This window comes from Salvelinus fontinalis, chromosome 11 (genome assembly GCF_029448725.1).
Source record: "Salvelinus fontinalis isolate EN_2023a chromosome 11, ASM2944872v1, whole genome shotgun sequence".
Classification (NCBI taxonomy): Eukaryota; Metazoa; Chordata; class Actinopteri; order Salmoniformes; family Salmonidae; genus Salvelinus; species Salvelinus fontinalis.
The window spans coordinates 39,265,206-39,292,807 of record NC_074675.1 but is presented as its reverse complement, the minus strand read 5'-3'; the positions used below and the strand labels follow the sequence as shown (position 1 = coordinate 39,292,807).

Below are 27,602 nucleotides of genomic sequence, written 5' to 3'. Positions count from 1 at the left end.
TGGACGAATGGGCCCACTCCAGGACCGCAGAGTGGACAGCGTCAGGCACAAACATCCGATTATTAGGGTACGGCTGGGACCGCTATGCCTCCCGGACCTGTTTCCCTATACCCCAGTTGAGTGCCGTCACCAGGCACGAGGTGGGAAGGATGGTCTCGGGCTCTGGGCTGGTACCCGTGGGGCTATAGTGGCGGGACAGTGCATCCGGCTTGACATTCTTGTATCCTGGCCAGTACAAGAGGGAGAAGATGAACCATGTGAACAGCAGGTCCCATCTAGCTTGCCTGGAGTTGAGGCAGTTGGCATGTGCGGAGGTACTCCATGTTCTTGTGGTCGGTCCACACGATGAATTGGTGTTCCACCCCCTCCAGCCAGTGCCTCCATCCCTCCAACGCCATCTTCACAGCGAGAAGCTCACGATTCCCCACATCGTAGGTACTTTTTGTGGCGTTGAGGCAGTGGGAGAAGAAGGCCAGAGATGTAGCTTGAGGTCCAGGGCAGAATGCTGGGATAGGACCGCCCCCGCTCCGACATCAGAAGCATCGGCCTCCACCACAAACTGACGGGAAGGGTCCGGATGAAGATGGGAGCTGTGGTGAAGCGACGTTCGAGGTCCCGGAATGCCCGGTCAGCAGCTGGAGACTACATGAATGGAACCTTGGGCAAGGTGAGTGCGGACAGGGGGGAAGCCAGGGTGCTGTAACCCAGGGAAAGCGGCGATAGAAGTTGGCGAAACCCAGGAAGCGTTGCAGCTGCAATCCGGAAGTAGGCTGGGGCCAATCCACCACCGCTCTCACCTTCCCGGGATCCATTTGCACACTCTCTGCGGCGATGATGAAACCCAGAAAAGGGATAGTGGAACGATGGAACTCACACTTCTCTTCTTTTACAAACAGCTGGTTCTCCAGGAGGCATTGGAGAACCTGTCGGACGTGGAGCACATGTTCTTGGGTGGAACGGGAGAAGATGAGGATGACATCTAGGTAGACAAAGACGAACTGGTACAACATGTCGCGGAGAACATCATTGACCAGAGCCTGGAACACAGCCGGGGTGTTGGTAAGGCCAAATGAACATGACCAGACTCGTAGTGACCGCTGGCTGTGTAGAAAGCAGGAACAAGTGGCCCGTACCTTGCTGAACACCTCCGGGAGGTCCTGGTACTCCGCGGGAATGGTGGAGAGGTCCAAGGAATGGTGGAGAGCCCCCAGGAGGATGTCCCGGGGCAGGTGTGCTGACTTCAGGCAATGGGCGTGGCAGAATGGGTTCCAGCCCATGATAGCAACAGTAGATCAGTTAATGAGGGGATTGTGTTGCTGGAGCCAGGAGAATCCCAATACCACGGGAATCTGAGGGGACTTGATGAGCAGGAACTGGATAGCCTCGCTGTAGTTCCCTGACACACGTAGGTTGATGGGAGTGGTGTTGTGGGTAACTCGGCCTATAGAGCACCCATCAGCGCTCTAAAATCCATGGGAATGGAGAGGGGCTGAGTGGGGATGTTCAGCACGGACACCAGGGTAGCGTCCAAAAAGCTCTCGTCGGCCCCAGAGTCAATGAGAACCCGGAGAGATTTGGACTGGTCTCCCAACAGCAGAATGGCATGAAAAGGGGTGTGAGCAAGGGAAGCAGGAACGTTCTCCACCAGAGTACTCGCTCCTGCCGGTGAGCCTGTTTTTTTTTAAGGATGAGAGGACACAAAATGACCAAGATTCCCACAATACAGACAACTCTTCGTTTCGATCCTGTATTGCCAGTCCACTTAGGAAGTGGTGACTCCGTCTTTGGCAGCCCTCAGGGCAGGTCAAGAAGCCTCGGGTTCTCTCGGCAACGAGACCGCAGGGAGCTTCGGGATGACTTGGAGGCAAGGTGGGATCCATGGGCGTGCGAGCGAAATCCAATTTCCTCTCCCTCTGTCATTCCCGTAATCGCCCATCGAAACGGATGGTCAAAGCGATGAGGGAATTGAGCTCTGTAGGTAACTCCCGGGCTGCAAATTCGTCCTTGACCTTTTCCGAGACGCCGTGAAGGAACATATTGAACAGTGGCTCTTGATTCCAAGCACTCTCCACTGCCCACGTGTGGCAAAGGGAAGGAATCCTGCCGTAGCTGGATTAGCTTCCGGGCGGCCTCTCGCCCGGAAAATGGGGCATCAAAAACCTTCCTCGCTTCTGCCACGGACCCCTCCAGACAGTGCATATGGCCGGCTGTTGTTCCCACACGGCAGTAGCTCAGGTGAGAGCCCTCCTGGACATCAGCATAATGAGATAGGCTATCTTGGAGCAATCCGAGCGGAAGGAGGAGGGCTGAAGACAAGGGCACACTGAGCTAGGAACGCCCGACAGGTGCTCGGCTCTCCATTGAAGCGTGCTGGGGGAGGTAAGCGGGGCTCCTGAGAAGGTGGAGTGACCGATGAGCAGCTGAGTAGCTGAGGATCTGTGGGGTTACCACCATGGTAGGCGACCTCCCAGACAACCAGAATAGGCAATGGTTTAATATTTCTACTGGGGGAGGCAATAGACAGGTCAAGGCAGGCAGGGGTCAGTAAACCAGAGGTGGGGCAACGGTACCGGACGGCAGGCAGGCTCAGGGTCAGAGTAGGCAGAGGTCAAAAATCCAGAGGTGGGGCAAAGGTACAGGTCGGCAGGCAGGCTCAGGGTCAGGGGCAGGCAGAGTGGTCAGGCAGGCGGGCTCAGAGTCAGGACAGGCAAGGGTCAAAACCAGGAGGGCAAGAAAAAGAGAGACTGGGAAAAGCTGGAGCTGAGACCAAAACGCTGGTTGACTTGACAAACAAGATGAACTGGCAACAGACAAACAGAGAACGCAGATATAAATACACAGGGGATAATGGGGAAGATGGGCGACACCTGGAAGGCGGTGGAGACAATCACAAGGACAGGTGAGACAGATCAGGGTGTGACACATGTGCAATGCCAAGCGTTGGCTGGAGTGGTGTAAATCTTGGACTCTGGAGCAGTGGAAACGTGTTCTCTGGAGTGATGAATCACGCTTTACCATCTGGCAGTCTGATGGACAAATCTGGGTTTGGTGAATGCCAGTAGAACGCTACCTGCCCCAACGCATAGTGCCAACTGTAAAGTTTGGTGGAGGAAGAATAATGGATAATGGATTGGGCTAGGTCCCCTTAGTTCCAGTGAAGGGAAATCTTTACGCTACAGCATGCAATGACATTCCAGACAATTCTGTGTTTCCAACTTTGTGGCAACAGTTTGGGGAAGACCCTTTCCTGTTTCAGCATGACAATGCCCCTGTGCACAAAGCGAGGTCCATACACAAATGCTTTATCGAGATTGGTGTGGAAGAACTTGACTTGCCTACATAGAGCTGACCTCAACCCCATCGAACAACTTTGGGATGAATTGGAACGCCGACTGCGAGCCAGGCCTAATCGCCCAACATCAGTGCCTCACTAATGCGCTTGTGGCTGAATGGAAGTCCCCGCAGCAATGTATCAACATCTAGTGAAAAGCATCCCAGAAGATATAGCAGAAAAGGGGGGGATCAACTTCATATTAATGCCCAAGATTTTGGAATGATATGTTTGATGAGAAGGTGTCCACATACTTTTGGTACTCTTTATCTGGTGCAATTTCCACGTATAGCTAAATTTAGAGGCTCAGCCCGGAAGAGAGGAAGAGATGACAGATGGAATATTAATATCACTGCTACCACTCGACTAGTTTATTATGACATATACAGGCTGCAAAAATAGCTTCATTTTCTCTTCTGCATCGCGTACACAGAGGATAGATATTCTCCAGACGATTTCTGCTGGGGATGTGCTCCAAAGCCCTGGAGAAAAGACTTCATAAAATCCTGCCCCAGTAAGGTAAAGCAGTGCAGCGCATGGCAAACCGAAATTCCAGCAGCAAAGGAGCTTGAAAGGTTCACCAGGAACCGTGTTACATTGCAAGTCAAGCTCCCTTTTTCAGGGGGGGTCTTAGTTTTTATGTGAGGGTTTTGTCGACAAGGTGCAAAGTTGTGGCTAAGGTTTCTGATGTTGTGGATTTAGGCTAATCCTTCTAGCTTGTTTGAAAATCTGATTTCCACATGTATTTTTTATGAAACAATGCATCCATGGATAGCTTTTGTAATTACATACTTTAGACTAGTCAGTAACGCTGAACAACATATTAAGCTATTACACGTTTAAAAATATATATAATATTTTACCTTTATTTAACTAGGCAAGTCAGTTAAGAAGAAATTCGTATTTTCAATGACGGCCTAGAAACAGTGGGTTAACTGCCTTGTTCAGGGGCAGAGCGACATGCAGTTATACTGAAATATATTGTCTGAAAGAGACATCTATCACAGGTCAAATATTTCTTTGAACCATTTCACTATCAACCTGTGCTGCTACCTAGTGCCACATTAGTTACTGTCACACAGAAACACATGCAAACAGGGTGTTCAAAGCTCTTGTGAGAGTTACAGTAATGGTAAAAGGTTACAGTCCTCGTACACTATACAGTATGGTTATAGACAAGGCTTGTCACTAAAACAAACTAAAATGTCCACCTCTAAGAATAGCTCCCAGTCCTGAAGCTTAAAAGGGTTTGGGAACCAATGACAGCAGGGGCCCTACCAAGATAATCACATTAAATGTAGCTTTTTATATCATTTACTCAACCGTTTAGGTTTCTTCTCATTAAGAAGTGCCCTAAGAGTTTAATCTATGTCAAATAGTGAAAAAATGTAGGCCAATATGAAGGATACCCCAAGTAGAACTAATACAATATTAAATGTTCAACTGGTTGTCCTCAATGTCTCTTCCTGGTTCACTCACACTCCAGCCAAATCCTCAACTTCTAAATCATCCCACCGCCTAGTCCATTTTTTTTTATAAACAATGCTTATCAAATATACCATTCTGTCATGGCGAGATCTTATTCCACACATCTTAAACACCCAATGATATATAATTATCAGTAGACATTCATTAACACTTTCTTCAAGCTTCACTTTAACTTTTAACAGCAGAAAATCACATGAGAATTGCATAAGCGTTACGGATGAGATTTATTTAGTCGAAATGGCATCTGCATAATGCACAACTGTCCAGTTGGACAACAGATGAGATTGCTCAATTGGACTAATTGTTAGATTACAATGTGGTGCAGTGGCATGTGGTGCCGGCCCTCTCCTCTCTTTCTATGTACAGTACCTGTGCCACCACACCTTTGCTACAGCATACACTCTTGGGGCGTTGCGCTTGATAAAGCACGATGTTCCCAGAAGTCCGCCACTGGGAGGAGACAAACATGAATTATCCAAATGTCTCTGACTTCCATTCCCCTCTGCTGCATGTGTGTCCCCTTCCTGCTTTCCTCACCACGCCTTAGCATTTCTCTAACGAGCTGCCTCCCACATTACAGGGGAAGTCTCTAATGAGCTGCCTCCCACATTACAAGGGAAGTCTCTAACGAGCTGTCTCCCACATTACAGGGGAAGTCTCTAACGAGCTGCCTCCCACATTACAGGGGAAGTCTCTAATGAGCTGCCTCCCACATTACAGGGGAAGTCTCTAACGAGCTGCCTCCCACATTACAGGGGAAGTCTCTAACGAGCTGCCTCCCACATTACAGGGGAAGTCTCTAACGAGCTGCCTCCCACATTACAGGGGAAGTCTCTAACGAGCTGCCTCCCACATTACAGGGGAAGTCTCTAACGAGCTGCCTCCCACATTACAGGGGAAGTCTCTAATGAGCTGCCTCCCACATTACAGGGGAAGTCTCTAATGAGCTGCCTCCCAATGACAAGTCTTCAGCTCAGAGAGTAGGAGTTTCAATATTCCTGAAAAGTGCCTGAACCAAAGCCAAGAGTAGAGGCATTGGTAGTGCTTTGGGTCTGTGCTTTTGTTTGCTAAACTGAGCTAAACTGTTGTTAGTTCAGTTTCAATGAAATTTAGACTCATCACGTTCAGTGTTGTTGGGAAACATTATGTCAAACTGTCTTTTCCCTTGACAAACAAAGTGTTTGTACCAGTTTTCTTCAGTAAGGGATAAAATAACAAAAACAAAAGCTAAAACATGACTTAATTTGACATTTTTCATTATTCCCTTTCGGAGAAAAGAAACTGGTGCTCAAACGCTTAGTAAATCTTGGTCACAGTGTCACCTATTCCTAAACCAATGAGTTGCCTGACAATAATTGGCATGCCAGTGAATACAAATGATGATGACGTACGTGTAAATGTAAAGGCATTTGTCAACAACTGCTTAAGCACCACTGCCTTTGAAACATGTAATAAACTCAGATTATTATTTTTGCTTGCTACAAATTCAGTTGCTTTGAACACTTTCAAACCAGGTGCAGTTCAAATGGATTCTGACCATACTCACTAGGCCATGGGTAAGTGGGGTGTGATTGATATGGAAATATGCCACATGTACAGAGGACAATTAGCTGAGCCCCTTCAACAAGACAAAGCGACAACCCCATCAAACCTGTTTAATCCAGTCTCTAAATCAGTTAATTCTATCGACATTACCTGTGCAAATTCCTCTCCAAAAAAAGAGAAACCGGGCTGTGCTATGTGGGTAGAGTTCCCAGACGCTCAATAAAGGTGGGGCACAGGTTCTGTTATTGAGTCAGCCTAGATGAGAAATGACTGTCTGCACAGGAGACTCAGGGTGCATTGGCACCGGGCCACAATATATCTCTCATTCTCTCACTTTCTCACCTTTGCACTGAGACTGGCATTCTACTGACAACAGGAGAGGCAGTGGGGGACGGCGCATTAGTCCTACCCGCCAACGGTATACCCCATTCCATTTTAAGACACCATCTCCACTCTTCACAGGGAGGAGATGGTTGGTGAACAAAGCGACTTGCTGGAATTGAAAGGCTGGAGAAAGCACATGCTCACATACACACACAGACACTCTATTACATACCCAGACATACACACACACATTTCTCTATACCCACACACACACATTTCTCTGTACCCACACACACACACACCTCTTTGTACCTCATCAATGACTTACATGGACCTTTCCTTTTGGGGGTTCAGGATTTCCACCTCCATGTATCCCAACTTGTTTCCCCGGCCGAGGTGCAGTCCTTGAGGGCCTCCACCGTTGGCCGCGACCTATGGGAGTCCATGAAAGGTCCTGCTTGCCGGCCATTGTACTGGAGGCGTCTTTTGACTAGGATATTGGTCTCTTTTATCCACTGAAAGAACATTTAGCCATCTTGTCCACGTATTGACTATGTGTCTGTACGGACACTGTACGAGCTTGCAAACAAAAAGTAACTATCTTCAATAGCTTGGTGGTCCAAACTGTCTTAGGGGACACAAAGTGACATGCCAGGTTAAGGGACATAATCGTAGACGCCTAAACAGAGACAAATGATCTATCTAATCAGCGGCTATATTTAAACCGGTTTGGTCCACGCCTCAGTGCTTAGTTTTGCTACGAGGGAAACATGGCTGTCTGCTTATCTTGTTTGGCTGTTGAGGGCTTGGAGTGTTGGCAGCAGGGGCTACCTTTCACAAATTGTCCCAAATGTTGTCAGGGGAGAGTTTATAAATGCCTAACCTCTCTAATAAGAATTAATGTTGTGGTAGAAAATGGATGGATGGAGCGACGGTTAGAGCGAAGGTGAAGCGAGGGATGGATGGATGACTTGTACAGAAATTGTGGCGCTACATAGGGAAAGCGGAAACGAGGTCAATATACAAACATTTGGCACGTATAGAACATCATTGTTCAGCGTGAAGCATCCTTAGCCACAGGTAACATGTATTGATCAGAGAACCCAGTGAAACCTGAGGGCTTTCTTGGCTTTCTCTTTTACAGTAGGTCCCCTTCCAGATGACGGGGTCTCACACCATCAGCCAGGGGTATTTTGATAACATATGAAGATAGGAATGTCAAGCTTTAAACCATCTTGCCTAAATTATTTATTGAAGGCATTTCTTCATGGACATTCTCAACGTGGCTATTTTTTGACTTGACTCTCTAATGTCCTAGATAAAAATAACTTTTAGGAAGGATAAGCGCTTTCGATTTTTAGATATTATGTAAATACTACACTAAGTATTGAAACTTTTTAAAATAAATACTATATTTAACAGGCAATACAATTCAAATAAGTTAGTGCTCTATTCAATTCAATTTACCGTGAATGCAGTCTGCGCTAAAGCAGCAACATTGCCATTAGATGAACCCACTTCTTTCCATAGGATGTTCTTTTATTGAAGGCAGAGGCAGGAGTGATCACCTGATCCAGAGGATAGTAGATACATGCTGCCATCAGATTAGAGACAGAGCAGCAGTACAGAAGAGAAGAGCCCAGGGTCTAAGTGAGGGCCTCGTCGGGTTTCAATTGTTTTACTGCCTTTACACTTTGTAATGGGCCTTAGGTGGCCATGCCATCTCGATTGGGTTTATTTTCACCCTGAATGAGTTCTAGTCGATGCATCAGGAGTACACTTACCTTTTAGACTTGAGACTAAATTAAAGGGGAACTGCACAAGCTGATTTGGCCTCGTTTTTTTGGGGCTTGCTCTTCAAGAAATGCTGGCGGGCCATGGCAGAGGCCAAGCGTGAGTTGGCTTGGGGGTGTGGTTTGATGTGGGTGTTTCTTGGGTGTGTCCTTGCCACCATCAAGACACACCCATCTGTCAGAACCTTGCACAAAACTGTTTCCCCCCACTCAATCATAATAAACAAACCTCCTGCAGGTCGATGCCACATAGTCCGTTTTCAAAGGGATTAGTTGTATTTAAAGTAAAGTTAATAGCGCATAAGGGGTGGCAGGCAGCCTAGTGGTTAGAGCGTTGGGCCAGTAACCGAAAGGTTGCTGGATCGAATCCCTGAGCTGAAAAGGTACAAATCTGTTGTTCTGAAAAAGGCAGTTAACCCACTGTTCTCCAATAGGCCGTCAATGTAAATAAGAATTTGTTCCTAACTGACTTGCCTGCTTAAAAAAAAGCATTCAAGGTTTGTTTTCAAGCTCTCTACATTATGTGCCTACTTTGGTGAGTGTGAATCCCACTGCAGGCTCAGATTCTCCCTTACATTCAGAGTATGAACTGAATTTACAGAACTAGCACGTGGTTGGGAATGGTCCAGGACTCTCCGCCCTTGTAACACACAACTGATGATTGTGTTTTCGCCACTGCATGGATTCCGAATGCTTTGACTCCATGTGCTTTGACCCTTCCTCAGCGCCAGCTCCACACAGCCGTGTTACTCACACACACACAGGAGAAGATGTTGCAAAGAAAACACAGCGTGACATGATTGTGATCGATGCAAGCTGTCCCACCGAAATCTCAGCATAATTTGGCGGATGGCTTCAGGAGAAGAAAATGCATTAGCCAGAGACAGCTGTCGTTGTGGCGCCCGGGCAAAGGGGCTGCTACATTCTCCGCTTCTTATTTCAGATAGAGACTGGACAGACAATTAGAATTACTTACAGTTGGTGCCAAGACCACATTGAAGCCCATTCCCACATAAGCAAAAACAAAGGCAAGGCACCGGGGGCATAAACGGGGATCCTATAGTATATGAAGACACTGTGAGATGTTAAGTCTTTCAGTCTGACAAACCTGTTGGTGGTAGCACCAGGCTAAACATTTTAAAAGTCTATATGGTTCTCCATTAATTAATGGGCAAATGTAGCCTAACAATGGTTATTTTGCCACCGTCATCTGTTGTTCTCATTGTACAAGATCAAATAATAGAATATAAACTAGATCTATAATAAACAACAGTAAACATAATGATTTGATAATTGGGTCATTCCACAAAAGAGTGCCCTTTGATATATTAAATAGAAATTGTGCACCAATATTCACTTTTAAAAGCCTGTTATATTAAATGAAATGCCATTTAATATAGACCACATGGAGATGTCAAACCCAAATCAGTTTCACCTGTCCTGTGCTTCTCTCCACCCCCCAACAGGTGTCTCCCATTTGTCACCATTATCTCCTGTGAATTTATACCTGCGTTTTCCGTTGTCTGTTGCCAGTTTGTCTTGCACCGTCAAGTCCTACCAGCTCGATTTCATCGTTTGAGTGGCTGTAGTTGCTGTTTTCGAGTCCTGCCCCGCCCCGACCCCGCCCCTTTCTGCCTCTGCCCTGGATTACTGATCTCTGCCTACCCTGAGCCTGCCTAACGTTTTGTACCATACTGACTCTGCCCTGGATTAGTGACCTCTGACTGCCCTTGACCTGTCGTTTGCCTGCCACCTGTTTTGTAAATAAACATCTGTGATTTGAATTGTATGCAGCTGGGTCTAATCCTGAGTCCTGATAGGAGAAATCAATCAATCAGATTGATTAAAGGCTTGCTAAATGAATAGAGGCTTAAAGGCTTGCTGAAGTCAAGCTTTTAACCCACTTAATCACAAAATGTCTCCAAGTTTCACCATCATTGTAAAGCCCTAATTATTGTGTTGCTTTGACAAAGCCATTTCTGAAAAGTATTATTTCATGTGATAAGTGATTAATTTATGTCTGTCCCTCATTTTAAAGTTAACCTTATGTGAACTGAACTGTCATTTTAATATGGTGAAACAAATCCCTTTTAAATATAAAAAAAATGAATAAACATTCAACTAAAAATAACTAATGGTAAGCGCATGCAGCCAAGCAATCCCTATTGCTTCAGCCGCATGTTCACTACATGACAGGAATAAGCGTGCAGATCTCCTGCACTAAATGATGCCAGATTAGAATGTAAGGATTATGTACCTTTTGTCTCTGGGAGAGGACTGCAGATGGTTTATTATCAGTGTATGAGCCATACGCTGACACGTCGAGTCCAAAACGGGAGGTTTAAAAAAGAATGAGGTCATTTTCAATCTTCCATAGTTTCACTTTAAGGTTAGAAGTATAGATCCCCACAGTGGAGGTGTCATAATACCCATAAAACCTAGAGGTTTTTCCACCATTCATTTTTCCTATCGGGGAATTCTAGAAACAATTAAAATAAGGGCTGTGTTTCGTGTAGGCTTATCCTGGCATGACGTTTTGAAAACCATGTAAATCTCTTGGCCAAGGTGACTTTTAACAATATTTTTGGCTCTATTTACTCTCAGATTCGAAAAGGCTTATTAGCATCAAAGTAGAAATCATGCAAGACTACAAATCCCTGCAAGCTCCTGCACGTCATCTCTCGCTGATACCTTTGCTAACAGGTATTGTGTCCATTTAAAACTTGCACAAGACAGAATTGTCATTTTTAATGAAATATAGCCAATGTATTAATTCCTGAATTTAGCTAACAATAGAGAGTTAATCCAATTCTTTCCTCGATTTAACAGTCTCGTCGAGATCATCATGGCATTTGTAGTTCTTTATGATAGCCACATTAGCAGATAATTAGCATTTCATTTTTGGGGAGTAAATGCATGCAAATATATTGATAAAAGTCACCTTGTCCTAGAGAGATTTACATGGTTATCAAAACATCATGCCAGGGTAAGCCTACACAAAACAAAGTTCTTCTTTTAAATGTTTCTAAAAATCCAATATGGGAAAATGTATGATGGAAAAACTATTGAAACCATTTCCTTGTTTGACCACTAGGATTTATGGGTATTATGACTCATACTGTGTTACTCTATTAGAAAAGACAGTGGTCCAAAAATGTGAGAGCAGGAGAACACTAGATGGCAGCAAACAAGGACTACAATAGATAAAACATAGCAGAGGACAACAGGGAAATATGTTCACTAGACGACAGCAAAGGGACCACTAAGACTCTACAGGAATGGTGAGAAATCAATTCATTCATTTAAAATAGGGTAGGCTACCTAGTGGCCAGCAGTTTGTAAATCCAAAAACTTTCCCTTTGGGAAACAAGGACTACCAGATGGCAAGACACAACAAGTCCTTACACCGTGGCGACCCTGCCTACCTACAGGATATGGGTGTTGATCATGTTCCGGCCTCAATTAGAAAAACAGTATGTGATTGTACTGCATATTGTACTGTCAGACATAGTGGAGTCCTACAGACTGGAAAATAACATTTCCATGTAAAAGTTTATCACAGACATCCAAAAGATAGATATAATTTTTTTTATTGATATTGTTTCTTAATTAACCAAATATTTAGTTTTCTCCATTCTGTTGGAGAATTGTATTTCTAAATTGCTGTCCAAAGGTGATAGGCTATTTTTAGAGTACGGAATTGTACAGACATAATCATATTCATTGCAATTGTTGGAAATCATAACTAACATGCCATGATGACAGGGCATCCCCTATCCACAAGGCATCCCCTCTATCTACCTCGAAGGGACAGAAGTGGAGAAAGTGGATATTTTAAATGTATTCGGCGTACACATCAACGACAAACTGAAATGATCCACCCACACAGACAGTGTGGTGAAGAAGGCGCAACAGCGCCTCTTCAACCTCAGGAGACTGAAGAAATTTGTCTTGTCACCCTAAACCATGACTAACTTTTACAGATGCACAATCGAAAGCCTCCTGTTGGGTTGTATCACAGCCTGGTACGGTAACTGCTCCGCCCTCAACCGCAAGGTTCTCCAGAGGGAACTGCGGTCTGCACAACACATTACCGATGGCCAACTACCTGCCCTCCATGACACCTACAGCACCCGATGTCACAGGAAGGCAAAAAAGATAAAAGACAACAACCACCCGAGCCACTGCCTGTTCACCCCGCTATCATCCAGAAGGCGAGGTCAGTACAGGTACATCAAAGCTGGGACCGAGAGACTGAATAACAGTTTCTATCTCAAGGCCATCAGACTGCTAAACAGCAATCACTAACTCAGAGAGACTGCTGCCTACATGGAGACCCAATCACTGGCCACTTTAACAAATGGATCACTAGTCACATTAAACAATGCCACTTTAAATAATGCCATTTTAATCATGTTTACCTATCTTACAGTACTCATCTCATATGTATATACTGTATTTTATACCATCTATTGCACCTTGCCTATACCACCTGGCCATCGCTCATCCATATATTTATCTGTACATATTCTCATTCACCCCTTTAGATTTGTGTGTATTAGGTAGTTGTTGGGGAACTGTTAGATTACTTGTTAGATATTAATGCACTGTCGGAACCAGAAGCACAAGCATTTCGCTACACTTGCATTAACATTTGCTAACCATGTGTATGTGACGAATAAAATGTCATTTGATTTGACCCGAACCTTATGGACGATGCATCACTGTTTTATACTTTGAGGTCAAAGTGACACTGGAGATCTAACACTTACAGTCAGCTTGTAGTCATTGTTAACTGAGTATACCCTGATTATTAACACTTCACTTGCCTGCCAAGCCAAAGCCTACAGGCATCGACTACAAAACAACTCTTCAGGTCTCAGGCAAGGTTACGCATCACACAAGCGTGGTCAGTCACCAAACCACCTCAGTTACAGTAACACAGTCATACGGCCGGTAGATGGAGTCTCCACGGGCCTGTTCAGGAGGATGTTACATTACAGAACGTTCAGATAGGAATGTATGGTGTAGATTAAATATGAGTGTCTTTGAGATAGAATAGGGAATTGTGTCTGTTCTATACATTATACTGGATTCATAGGTGCAGTGGGCATATAAAGTTGAAGTCAGAAGTTTACATACACTTAGGTTGGAGTCATTAAAACTCGTTTTTCAACCACTACACAAATTTCTTGTTAACAAACTATAGCTTTGGCAAGTCGGTCAGGACATCTACTTTGTGCATGACACAAGTAATTTTTCCAACAATTGTTTACAGACAGATTATTTCACTTATACTTCACTGTTTAACAATTCCAGTGGGTCAGATGATTACATACACTAAGTTGACTGTGCCTTTAGACAGCTTGGAAAATTCCAGAAATTGATGTCCTGGGTTTATGACCATCGTTATGTTTGGAGGTAAAAAGGGGAGGCTTGCAAGCAGAAGAACACCATCCCAACCCTGAAGCACGTCGGTGGCAGCATCATGTTGTGGGGGTGATTTGCTGCAGGAGGGACTGGTGCACGTCACAAAATAGATGGCATCATGAGGAATGAAAATTATGTGGATATATTGAAGCAACATCTCAAGACATCAGTCAGGAAGATAAAGCTTGGGTGGGTCTTCCAAATGGGTCTTCCAAATGGACAATGACCCAAAGCATACTTCCAAAGTTGTGGCAAAATGACAACAAAGTCAAGGTATTGGAGTGGCCATCACAAAGCCCTGAACTCAATCCCACAGTAGATGTGTGGGCAGAACTGAAAAAGAACTGAAATTCACCCAACTTATTGTGGGAAGCTTGTGGAAGTCAAGCCGACACATTTGACCCAAGTTAAACAATTTAAAGGCAATGCTACCAAATACTAATTGAGTGTATGTAAACTTCTGACCCACTGGGAATGTGATGAAAGAAATAAAAGCTGAAATAAACAATTTCCCCTACTATTATTCTGACATTTTACATTCTTCAAATAAAGGGGTGATCCTAACTGACCTAAGACAGGGAATTTTTACTAGGATTAAATGTCGGGAGTTGTGAAAAACTGAGTTTAAATGTATTTCGCTAAGGTGTATGTGAACTTCCGACTTCAACTGTAAATCATTCTTAATCAACTTGCGTCACTTAGTTCATAATACGCGAGTAACCTCCGATAGACGCTAAATGCAGTTGTGTCAAACTGAGCGGGTCCAGTTTTCTTTGGATCTAACTATTGGACGGTTGGAGCTATCATTTGCTATTATGGACACATCCATGAACACACGTCTTCTGTTTCCCTCTACAGCACTCACAAGACCCCCAGGCCACTTTGGAAAAGACTGTGAAAAAAAAGCATTATGCACACACACACACACACACACAGAATGTCAATTTGATTTAATTTAAATCAAATCAAATTGTATTGGTCACATACACATGGTTAGCAGATGTTATTGCGAGTGTAGTGAAATGCTTGTGCTTCTAGTTCCGACAGTGCAGAAATATCTAACAAGTAATCTAACAATTCCACAACAACTACCTAATACACACAAATCGAAGTAAAGGAATGGAATAGGAGCAGGCCTTTGTGGCTGGAGTGGCAATTTTAATGTAACTGTGCACCAGTGGTATTTTGCACTTCAGTTTTGTACACTTTGTATAAACTTAGGTAAAAATATACATAAAATATACTAAAAGCATACTAAGTATGTATTACAAGTATACTTGTAATACACTTACAGTATACCTAAAGTATACTTGTAACACATTCCAAGTATACTTTCATTCAATATGAAGAAAATGTAACACAATATATGTAATTTAGCAGACGCTAAAGCAATCTACATTTCTGTATAGCTGTCTCCTAGCCAATTAAACTTGAGCGGAGGTGAGTGGCTACTAGTGTGGTCGGACTGGAGCTTCAGCACCCAAAGAATAGTCCCCAATTACACTTTGTTAATGGCTTGAGAGCATGAAGGCAGAACGCTGTCATCATGGTGTCTCACCATCCACGCCATCTGTGGCTGTAATGAAGCCGCTGTGAGTCGAGAAGCAGGTGAAACGTTTAATAAACAACAACCAAGTAGCGAGCCAGCATAACAGAAGCGGAATACATGAACACCGGGATAATACCAACTGAGGAATGAACAAAGGGAGGGACCTATAAAGGGGAGGTAATCGGGTCCAGGTGTGAATCATGGTGATGAGTGCCAGGTGCGCGTAATGATGAGTGCCAGGTGTGCGTAATGATGAATTCCAGGACCGGTGGTTAGTATTCTAGCGACGTCGCCCGCCGGAGTAGACGTGACAGTGGCTTCGTAGTAGGACTCAGTCAGATAAAGTTACAGTTCCGTACTAGCCACTGGACTAGCTAGCTAGCTACTCTTCCCTAATACCAAAATGTAGCACCACCAAGCGCCAGAAAGCACACCACACAATAGTAATTCAGGAGTAGCCTTATAATTTATTCCATGATTCCATACGGTAATAGTCATCTGTCGTCTCTTTACACCTCTGCCTTCAGGCTTCTCTCCATCCTCAACCTCCAGACAGTTGGCATAATCAAATTAAAGATTCAAATTATTCAGACTATAATAACAAGCTAATTAGTTAAACAAAAAGTTTGTAAGGGAAAATGCAATACGACCTCACGGTGCCATGGCAACCACAGAACTCATTACGCTCCTCCTCTCTGGTGGATTGATCCATAGTCTAACAACGTAATTAATAAATGCCGTATATGCTATCACAAAAATAATCATTTGGCTGTGTTTATGAAGGTCTTAGATAACATTAGAATATTGCAATATATATTGCAATTCAAATAACAAAATAGCATTTTCATTAGTTTATGTTACTAAGGCTTGAGTGGACAGTAGGCAGACCTTCCAATTAACATTTGAGTCACTTCATATAATTAGCAGCTCTGTGTGGAGTGTCAGAACCACACATCATTCCAGATACACCTGGGCTGGTGGGTCTAATCTCAACTGACACACCACCTGGCTGAGAAGGACGTCAACACCTGGCTGAGGACGTCAACCTCCAACCTCTGTTAGCACCTTATACTGGACCAACACTAGACTGTGAATGAGTCTCAGATGGGGTGCCTTTACTATTCCCAATAGGGTACCCTTTCAGAGAGGGCCCTGGTCAAAAGTAGTGCACTGTACAGGGAACCAATCACATTCCTGTGTTGGTCTGAGGGAAGATGATCCAAGGATGGAGAAATGTATATATTGGTTGCGCCAATGTTACGTACAACTTCAACGGGGCTGTGTTTTGTATGTGGACCGAACAACCTTCTTCCTTCTCTCAGATCCAGCCATTTGTTTTGTTCTCCACTCTAGGCTGGTTATTGTTGGATATCCAGACTAAGATTATTGCTGCTGAATATAGCATTGAAGGATACAATCGATATACATTTGAATCAATAGCCAAACATACTGACAGGGTAGATGCTGTGTTCCCAGATACAGGTGTTACTGGTGGCTCTGCTTCAGTGTTGCTAGCGAGGGTCAGCATCGCTCCACACAGCTAAACGGACTACAGAGAGCAGACATAACCAAGGACAACAAGGCGAGTGGTTGACTAACTTGTCAATAGCCTCATTTATACCTAGTTCTTACATGAGTCCTTTGTCCAATCTTATCCACATTCTGATAGTGCCCACATTGTAGCCGTTCCAACGACACATGGTGGTAAAATGTGTCTCTTATCCATCCATTATGTCCGCATTGTGAACAAATGTCCTTGTCCCTGCATTCAAATTATTTGACATTCATTCAAATCAAGTTATTTATTTTAAGTCAAATATTGATGCCATAACTCAATGGTTTCATTGTCTAAATCAATCTACATTTGTAACATATCCAGATACAATGGGTGCCTACTCCCTCTGAAGGTGTCCAGGAAGATCTGATCACAATCAGATAGCAAATTTAATCTACTCTAAAAATGTGGGCACAATCAAAATGTGGACAAGATCAGGACAAACTATTCATGTTAGAACCAGTTATAAACAGGACTAATGTGTATAGTGTTTATATTAATTTTGAAAGATATTCTATAATATTGTCAACTCAGAAGTTTTACAATTTCAAGAGGACTGGTCAGATATGACTAACTTCTACGTTAAATTATTTCATGAAGCGTCTGTTTTGGTCCAGGAAATAGACAGAAGTGGTCCCATGAAAACCATCATGTTATGAAGTCTAGCAACAAATATCAAATATCCATGGTACCAGGCAGGTAGTTCTCTTTCTGTAGTTGCTTTTTATACATTTTCTACTCTATAGGACCTCTCCAGTATCATCCTGCTACAGATGTGGGACCTTCCGGCCACAGCGGAGAACGAGGTACTCCCGGACCTGGAGGAGACACTGGGGGTGAGTTCAGAGGTGGTGCTGCAGCCAACGGGAACGCTAGGCAGGATGCAGGAACTTCTTTTGGAAGTCCACATGAACCAACGCAATTAGCAAGAAGTTGTAACAAGAACATTTCCCAGGACAGACATCTGATATTGGCAGAAAGATTATTCTTGTTAAGCTAACTGCACTGTCCAATTTGCAATTGCTATTACAGTGAAAGAAACCCATGCTATTGTTTGAGTGTGCATAGTTTTGAACATGAAAAGTTTTTTTTTTTAAAATACACATTTGGACAGTCTTGATACAACAGTTAACAGAAATGTAATGGGTCATTGGATCAGGCTTAAACTTTGCACATACATGGCTGCCATCTAGTGGCCAAAATCTAAATTGCACCTGGGACAGAATACATTGTCTTTTGCTTGCATTTCAACGACAGGACAACCTTTTTTGAACTCTCATCTTTTACCAGATCTGTGTTATATTCTCCTTCATTTCCACAAACTTCAAAGTATTTCCTCTCAAATGGTACAAAGAAAATGCATATCCTTGCATCAGGCAGTTAGATTTGGGTATGTCATTTTAGGTGAAAATGGGGGGGGGGGGGGTGGTCAAAGGGGTCTGAGCCTTGAGGTTAAAGACCTATTTCTTAGTGTCACACAGGTACTGTAAATGACAGCTACTTAATATGTTGCATTGTTTAAGGTCTAGAATGTTGGTTATGCTGGACCTCAAATCAAATAAACTTAATGTTCTAAGTATGGTGCCTTTCCATAGGTTGTCATGTGTAATAATACTGAATAGGTTGGGGTCTAGTACAGCGGTCAAGCAAAAGACACATGGTGTAGTTTGATGAAAGGATGGTTTATTGTCTTTGATCATACTACAATCAGCATTATCGAAGAAAAAAAAAAAAGCTAATCATTCACACACCTACTTCTAACTTGAGTCAAATTGTACAAACCACCTGCTCAGTACATTCCTCTCATGGACAAATATGATTATTCTACATTCCTTATCAATAGGATGCTGTGGAAAATAAATTAGAAAACAAGGCGCTGACCCTTACCCTCATAACAGTCATTATCTTAATGACAATAGCAGCACAACAGAAGTTGAAATAAAAAGTGAATGCAACTAATAGTGCTCACAGGGACCTTCATATCATTGTGCTCATTGACCTATATGTGAAGAATCAAATACTGAAACACATGATTCTGGACAAAGAAAACAATAGAATTGATATTAAGGGTCTGTTGTCAGAAGAGAAGCTTCAAAACATACTAGAAGTTAACATTAAAAACCAAAGGCAGCGGGATGGAGAATCTCAAGGAGAAATTACAACACAATGTCGCAGAGTTACTTAAAACACGGTCAACAAATCAAACTCCTAAGGCTAAGCTTACACGTGGCAAGCATGGAGATCCCCGTTTCTCAGTAAGACAGGCATACTTCATTGGGTCGTATTCATCTTCATATTAAAGTGTAAAATCGACCCAAGTGTTAAAAGGTAAAATATCTAAAAAGCACATTCACATTTTAAAAGAGGGTTTGGACTGGTATACAAGTAACATTCTCTGAAATGCAGTACCAATTATCAGTATACAAATCACTGTCCTGTGGAATAAAATATTATGTTATGACATGTGGTTCAAGATTATTATATGGACAGCCTAAATTCTGTAGTAACATCCAATGAGATCAAAGCAATGACTTCAGTGATCTTGTTCTCTAATTAATCTTTGCAAAAACTCTATTATATTCACTGCACAACGCACACTGACAACACCCACTAGCGTTGCCATGAAAGGTCTCCAAAAATATTCACTCCACAACCAAAACCACCTGCAATATAAACTCAGTCACAGAAATACATTGCATATGTGAACTTTGCTTATGAGGCAGTTCAGCAAGGTTATTGACTTTAGTAGAATACAAAATATATGTTCCATTATCTGGACTGGTCAGTTACCCCACAGCCAGGAACACACTTCCTCATTACCGTCCCCTTCCTCAATATCACCTCATTTGACTACTTATCCTCCACAACGTCAACATCTCCACAATGTCAATCCCACCTGTGTCTGGCGGGATGGTGCGCAACATGCAGGATAGTGGTGTGAGATGAGCAGTCAAAGGTTTGAATGGGGGGGGGGGGGTAGTACAGCCCTCTGCTTTGGGCTTCTGAAGATTAAAGATGAGCTGTCAGCTGATATAAGTGATGGGGGATTAAGTTGCCCTTCGACACTCATCTAAAGTCATTTTAACATCTTCCCCTTGTGGTTAAGGTTATGTATCAGAAAGGGGGTAGAACTAATTCCACATCTGTTCTTAGCAGTCAGGAGATTTTGACGTTTGGTTCAGGATGTGCTGGGCGTTGCAGCCCTTACACAGGATGTGACCGTCCAGGGGGTAACAGCATCGCTCCTCACCCTCAGCCGACAGGAGCAGACCACACTCCTGGGGGGGGGACAAAAAAAAAAAAAAAAAGTCAATCCAGAAACACTGGATTAGATGCAACTGAGGGTTCTGTGTACATTTGATGTGATAGCCTGCCAACATCATTCAACTTGAGTGACCTTTTTAACTAACAGTGACCACTCACCTCACACACATAGCAGTTGACGTGGAAGTTGCGGTCCAGCGCCACTATACTGACCGTCTCCTCCTGGCCCAGTCCAGGGATGATGGCCTGGCCACACACTGAGCAGCGAGGGGCAAACTTCCTGTGTGGGACAGGAAGCACCAGTGTCAACACTAGCACAACAATCAGATAGTCTGTCCAATACTCATAAAGTGTAATGAAGTTTTAGACATGAGTATTGGACAGATTATATCTGATTGTTGTGCTAGTGTTTCCGTTGATTGCATGCCTAAAGTAAAATCATTGGCGCAGCAGTAAAAGGCACTGCTTGAGTCATCACTAAAGCCCAGGGTTTGAGATCCATGAGGCGGCACACAATTGGCCCAGCGTCATCCGGGTTAGGGGAGGGTTTGGCTGGCACAGATGTCTTTATCCCATCGCGCTCTAACAACTCCTGTGGCAGGCCGGGAGCATGCACGGTGACACTGTCGCCAGTTCTACGGTGTTCCCGCCGACACATTGGTGAGGCTTGCTTCCGGGTTACGTGAGCAGTGTGTCAAGCAGTGCGGCTTGGATATTTCATGTTTCGGGGGGGGACGCACAGCTCTAGACCTTCGCCTCTCCCGAGAACGTACGGGAGTTGCAGTGATGGGACAAGACAACACTAACAATTGGATATCATAAAATCAGGGGTAAAAAAAATACAGTCAGTGTCTGGCACAGAGTACGGTCAGTGTGGTCTATCCATGTTTCTGACCTGTGGAAGTCGTCTATACAGTGGTTCTGGTAGGTGGTGTCCACGGTGAAGGGCACGCCGTCCAGGCAGCAGCCACACACCACGCAGTTGAAGCAGTGCGGGTGGTAGGCATTGCCCATGGACCGCACGACACGGTCCAGGATTGGCTTGGAGCACATGCAGCAGCGCTCTAGGACACTCTGATGGGGGAGGGAGAGGGGTACCACAGGCTCAGACAGAATAGTGTGAATGAGAATACAATAGATATGGATATAGACTGCAAGAGCACAGAAGACATGGAGAGATCAGCTGATGAATTGAGAGAACACTGCTAAAGGGAAATATAGAAAAAAAAAGATGAGCCTTCAATACAAAAAGGACAGTCAGTGATAGCCACTCACAATGTAACAGCTCCTGCAGTGGCTCTGATTGTCAATGGCGTAGAACGGTTGCCCTCGGAGATGAGCGTGGCAGGTGACACAGGTGAAACAATCCACATGAAACACCTGCTCCATGGTAATACAGTCACTGCCGTCAAGGACTTTGTCGCCGCAACGTGCACAGCGACCTGGAAGTATGGAGGGAAAGGGGAGAAGAGATGAGACAAATGGGAGGGACATATTGTGGAATTGAACTGAGTCGCCCAAGGGGAAATTAAGATGTAATTAACAGTCCAGTCAGCAGAAAGGAGAGAATTTCTTTAGAAATAAATCATACCAAAGTATTCCTCTGTAGGGGGATGATTCATGTCATACACCAACTTCTTAGTGAGCTGGTTCAACTCATCCTCTGGCCTCAGAGCTGCTGTCCCCTGCTGGACAAATATGAACATTATCCAGAAAAATTAGCATAGAGATTTTACTTACCCATTTAGGTCAGTGAAACCAAGAGACTGAAGATACGTATTCAAAAATGATCATAGTTCACCTTAAAAAAAAAAAAGACCCCACAAACAGTAGTAGATGTTTGAACTCCAGACACTCACCTTACTGGGCTGACAGGCGGAGCTTGGTGCTGAGCCTGACCCTGATTGGTGAGTCTCTGGGCCTCTATTGGATATGGGACACTGGGTAGCTCTCCCTCCAAACCCTGCGGCACTCCCCTTGTAACCCCTCTCAGAGTGCAGCTCCTGGGCTTGGGAAGCAGGGTGGGGAGGGTACCAGCCCTGGGGGCCAGTCTGATTATTGGGCAGGGACCGCAGTGCATGATGGCGGTGTGGGGGAGGAGTGTAAGACTGTTCGGCTTGCCTACCAGTCTGGAAGTAGGTGACAGTTTGGGCTGTTTTGACCTGGACACTGAACCTCGGGCCAGTAGGGGTGGAGGCAGTAGTGTAGGAGGCAGGGACAGGCTGGGGGTAGGGTTTGGAGACCTGGGCGTCGGTGTCGTCTGGCTGGGGGAAGTACTGGAGACCCTGGTGGGGATAACTGTGGTTTGGGGGTGTAGGATGGTCCGTGGACTGAGGTGGGAAACCCATAGATGGCTCTCCCTGAGATGTGTCTCCTGGCTGGTCTGAGGGTGTGTAGCGGTCCCCCAAGATGTATTTCTTGTAAGGAACATTGTCGTACAGCTGGGAAAGAACGGACAATGTTTATGCATTCCTTACACTATAACTAACCAAGGTATAAATATCCAGAGGACCCAGTGAAACACTTTCAGACAGATATGAAAATAAACCAAGTCACATGTTTGTTCTGGAGGAATCCTTTATTCCACAGTCCCATGTAGTCAGTCAGCCTACCTGCGTGCCGTTTAGTGAATGGCAGTCCTGATCAGCCAGCATGCAGGTGAGTGAGTCAATCTCCACATCACTGTTGGAGTGGTGTCCAATGAGCGTCTCAGGAGTTACCCAGTGCTGAAAGGATCACAAAGATGGGTGCCTTCATAAAATTTCACAACAGAAGGAGATGGATAGGTAGAGCAAATGTTGAAATTTGCACATGTGTTTGTCCTTTGTCCCAATACATTTTTATTTGAATATTATGAGCTTTTTCTGGATTCATAACAATATTACATTACTACAAATCTTTGCATAGAAACTACACTAAACACAATGGAGAAATAAACCAATAGTCAGTGGGAATTCCAGGCTACAGAAGCAATTACAACCTACCGTAAGCTGGTAGCGTTCCATGTGAGGGTTCCAGGATTGGTCTTCTTCGAAACCTTGGGGAGGTGGTTGGTAGTAGTGGTCATTAGATTTAGGGTGAAACCCTGGGTCCTCTTGGTGGTGCTGCATGGGCCCAGCTGTGGAACCCATACAAAACAGTGCACTTTACATTTACAAACAAGACTTAATAACCACAGGGTACACACTTAACATTAACCACATGACAAACATTTATTTACATCAAGTGCTAATCACCAAAGGTGTAGGTGTACTCAGTAGTGTGTCAGGTCCAACGCTCTACTCCAAGGCTTGAGCTACAGAACAGACTTCTGATTTTCACAATAGTCCATCAACAGTTCTCAATATAGCAAAGTTTCACACAAGCCTAACGTAAGGCCCACCACTGTTCTTACCTGTGGGTGCAGAAGCCATGTACCTAGTGGCCATTCCTCCCCCTCCGTTCTGGTCATAGACCACATACTTGGGCCGGGTGTCCGAGGAGACCTTGGGTGGCTGTCTGTACACGGCTAGCCCAGAGTCAGACATCAGGGGGACAGGTCTCTCTAGGCTACCCGGAGTCTTCGGAGGCAGCCAGGTAGGACCAGACATGGCAGGGTTCTGAAAAAAAATAAAAATAAAATAAATAAAGTGATTCAACAGTTACACTATAACAAAACACTTACATGTTGGTATTAATGAGATTCTCAAATAAATAAAAATGCACTGTCCTATTTTGGCAAGAAGATTCCCTGTCACACCAACATACTTGCTGATTGCATATTTGTCACAGGTAAGTACTGGAACTCCAAAAATACTTCAACCTGGATTTCTTATGTCAACTCACATACGCAGTTAAACCATAGGCTTATAGTTGAGAAGCAGAAAGACAGCATCAATCCCAACCATCAGGGAATTCCAGCAGACAGAGACAAAAGAGTATACCACAAAGCACAATCAATGAGTTAAGCAGCTAACTTACCTGAACAGTCGGAAAGAATAGTTATTCTTTGGAAAGAACCTTGAAATGGGTAATGGCCTGATCCAGAGGTTCCCTGGGTGCATGTTTTTATTTTTTCTCTAGCAATACACAGCTGATACAAATAATTAAGGTTGATGAGTCGTTATTTGAATCAGCTGTGTTGTGCTATGGCAAAAGCCAAAACATGCACCTGGGTGGGGGCGCATGACCGAGTTTGGGAAACCCTGGTCTAATTGACTCAACCGAAACAACACATCTAAGTTTAACTTCCTTAATGAACCGGTTATCAAAGTTGTCTAGCTCATTGATCCAGCTATGTAGTGTCATGACGTTGGCCTGGGGGTAGGTTGATGACAGTCATAAATACCTCTCCCCCCCTCCTCTCCCTACTCTAATGATGTGACAGTCTCCCGCTCTTTCACTCAAACCCAGCCCTTTTCCTTCGTGTAACAAGCTGTCATATCTGTTCCGCCCGCTAGGGACGTTTTCCTTTATGACGGCAATTTGTAATCAAGTTATGATTTAATTGTGTATGTGTGATTCTGTGTGATTAGTTAAGTATTTAGTAAATAAATAATTAAACCCAATTTTTTATTGCTGATTCAACTTGTTAGCCAGGGTTCGTGAAGATAACCAAGAATTTACAACTTTCAGATGAGACTGAATAAGATGCCGATTAATATTGACTGCTATTGATGTAAAATATGATTAGGTCTTTAAGAGTTTATTCGGAAGATAACAGCTCTATAAATATTCTTTCGTGGTGTCCCTCCTCTCTAGTTAATTACATTTACATGATTAGTTCAATCAGGTAATATTAATTACGGAGAAAGTATTTTATAGAATAGCATGTCATAACACTTAATCCGGCATAGCCAAAGACACGACAGTAGTATACCATTATGTTCCAGAGTGCACCAACACACACACTCAAAAAATTAAACACGCGCACAATCCCACAGGTGCGAGATCTATGGCTTGTCCCACAAGGAATAAGGATGCATGTAAGAACCAGGTATAAACATGTATAGTGTTTTTATTCATTCTTTAAAGATTTTCTGTAATATTGTCAACTCAAAAGTGAATCTATTTCAAGAGGACTGGTCAGATTAAATGACCATAACTTCTTCTTGTTAAATGATTTGAAGCTTCTGATGATGTTTTGGTCCTTGAATAACTGACAGAATTAGGGGTCCTATGAAAAACATGTTATGGAGTCTAGCAACAAAGATCAACTCTCCACGGTAATTTCCATGGTACCAGTCAGGTAGTTGTATTTTATTCTATTGTTTGTACTCTATAGGACCTCTCCCACATTCTCCTGCTGGAGATGTTGCTCCTGATGACCCCATCCGCGGGGGTGAACGAGGTACTACCAGACCTGGATGAGGCACTCGGGGTGAGGTCGGAGGTGGTGTGCCAGCTACCCCTCACCCAACGGGAACGCAAGGCAGGATGCCGGAACTTCTTTTGGAAGATCACATGTTAGTACGCCTCCTCACCATCAACAAGCAGTCCCTCTTCTTCTTGGATCATTTAAAGACCCATTTCTTACAATGTCATACAGGTACTGTAAATGACAGCTACTTAATATGTTGCATTGTTTAAGGTCTAGAATGTTGGTTATGCTGGACCTCAAATCAAATAAGTGTAATGTTCTACTAAGTATGGTGCCTTTCCATAGGTTATCATGTGTAATAATACTGAATTGGTTGGGGTCTAGTACAGCGGTCAAGCAAAAGACATACACATGGTGTAGTTTGATGAAAAAAAATGGTTTATTGTCTATGTAGTATGATCAATCCGCATTAAAGGGGGGAAAAAGCTAATCATTCACACACCTACTTCAAACTTGAGTCATGTACAAACCACCTGCTCAGTCTATTCCTCAAATGGATAAATATGATTATTCTACAGTACTTATCAATAGGATGCTGTGGAACATAAAATTACAGTGAAAACAGTGATGACCCTTACCCTCATAATCACAGACATACATTATCTTAGTGACAATAGCAGCACAACAGGAGTTGAAATAAATAGTGAAAAATGAAACTTATAGTGCTCAAAACAGGGACCTTCATATCATTGTGCTCATTGACCTATACTATGTGAAGAATCAAATACTGAAACAAAACATGATTCTGGACAAAGAAAACAATAAAATTGATATTTTAAGGGTCTTGTAGTCAGAAGAGAAGCTTCAAAACCATCAAATCATACTAGCAGTTTTTACATTAAAAACGAATGAAGACAGCGGGATGAAGAATCACATCAACACAATGTCAGAATTACCTAAACATGGCCGACAGTGCTTTGACGGGGATTAGCAGCACAAATCATACTCCTAAGGCTAAGCTTAAACAAAAACCCATAATGAACACAAGGACGTTCTCAGCCCACGTGGCCAGCATGGAGAACCCGGTTTCTCAGTAAGACAAAGGCAAACAGACTTCATTGTGCCTTAGTCATCTTCATTGTAAAGCATCAAATCAACCCAAATGTTAAAAAAGGAAAAATATCTAAAAAGCATATTCACATTTTAAAAGAGGGGGTTTGTACTGGTATACAAGTAACATATTCTCTGAAATGCAGTGCCAATTATCATTATGCAAATCACTGTCCTGTGGAATAAAATATGTTATGTTCTGACATGTGGTGCCAGATATCATTATATGAAAGCCTACATAAGGGCTCTCGAGTGGTGCAGTGATCCAAGGCCCTGCATATCAGTGCAAGAGGCGTCACTACAGTCCCTGGTTCGATTTCAGGCTGTATCACATCCGGCCGTGATTGAGAGTCCCGTAGGGCAGCGCACAATTGGCCCAGCGTCATCCTGGTTCGGCTGGGGTAGGCCGTCATTGTAAATAAGAATGTGCTTAACAGAGTTGCCTAGTTAAATAAAAAGGTTGCATTTAAAATCAAGACTATTAACATCCAATGAGATCAAAGCATTAACTTCAGTGATCTCGTTCTCTAACCAATCTTTCTTTCCGTCTACTTTCTAAAAACTCTATTCACTGCACAACACTGACTACACCCACTTGGTCTCCAAACACATTCACTCCACAACCAAAACCACCTGCAATATAAACTCAGTCACAGAAATACCTTGCATATGTGCACTTTGCTTATGAGGCAGTTCAGCACGGTTATTGACTTTAGTAGAATACAAAATATATATGTTCCATTATCTGGACTGGTCAGTTACCCCACAGCCAGGAAGACACTGTACTCCTCATCTTCCTCAATATCACCTAATTTTCCTACTTATGATCCTCCACATCGTCAATATATATCAATCATTATTTTCCATAGAGCTCCTTCCATGTCCCACCTGTGTCTGGCAGGATGGTGTGTGAG

General features: G+C 43.6%; 1 protein-coding gene and 1 pseudogene across 2 annotated transcripts; one reads left to right on the top strand and one right to left on the bottom strand.

Moving 5' to 3' along the window:
* Positions 1-16,921: 16,921 nt before the first annotated feature.
* On the top strand, positions 16,922-25,728 carry LOC129864725 (somatostatin-1-like; annotated as a pseudogene).
* Positions 19,986-24,315, bottom strand: LOC129865726 (thyroid receptor-interacting protein 6-like). 2 transcript variants are annotated; one of them, XM_055938690.1, is made up of 10 exons: positions 24,240-24,315; positions 23,674-23,878; positions 23,264-23,397; positions 22,892-23,005; positions 22,139-22,720; positions 21,871-21,967; positions 21,555-21,721; positions 21,175-21,353; positions 20,439-20,559; positions 19,986-20,293 (listed from the first exon to the last, which is right to left on the bottom strand). In XM_055938690.1, exons 2-10 carry the CDS (start codon positions 23,867-23,869, stop codon positions 20,165-20,167), a joined length of 1,719 nt encoding a protein of 572 aa, XP_055794665.1. In that variant the 5' UTR covers positions 23,870-23,878; positions 24,240-24,315; the 3' UTR covers positions 19,986-20,164. The 2 variants fall into 2 exon arrangements, with proteins under 2 accessions (XP_055794665.1, XP_055794666.1); XM_055938691.1 differs by having other exon boundaries at positions 21,871-21,964.
* Positions 25,729-27,602: the final 1,874 nt, after the last annotated feature.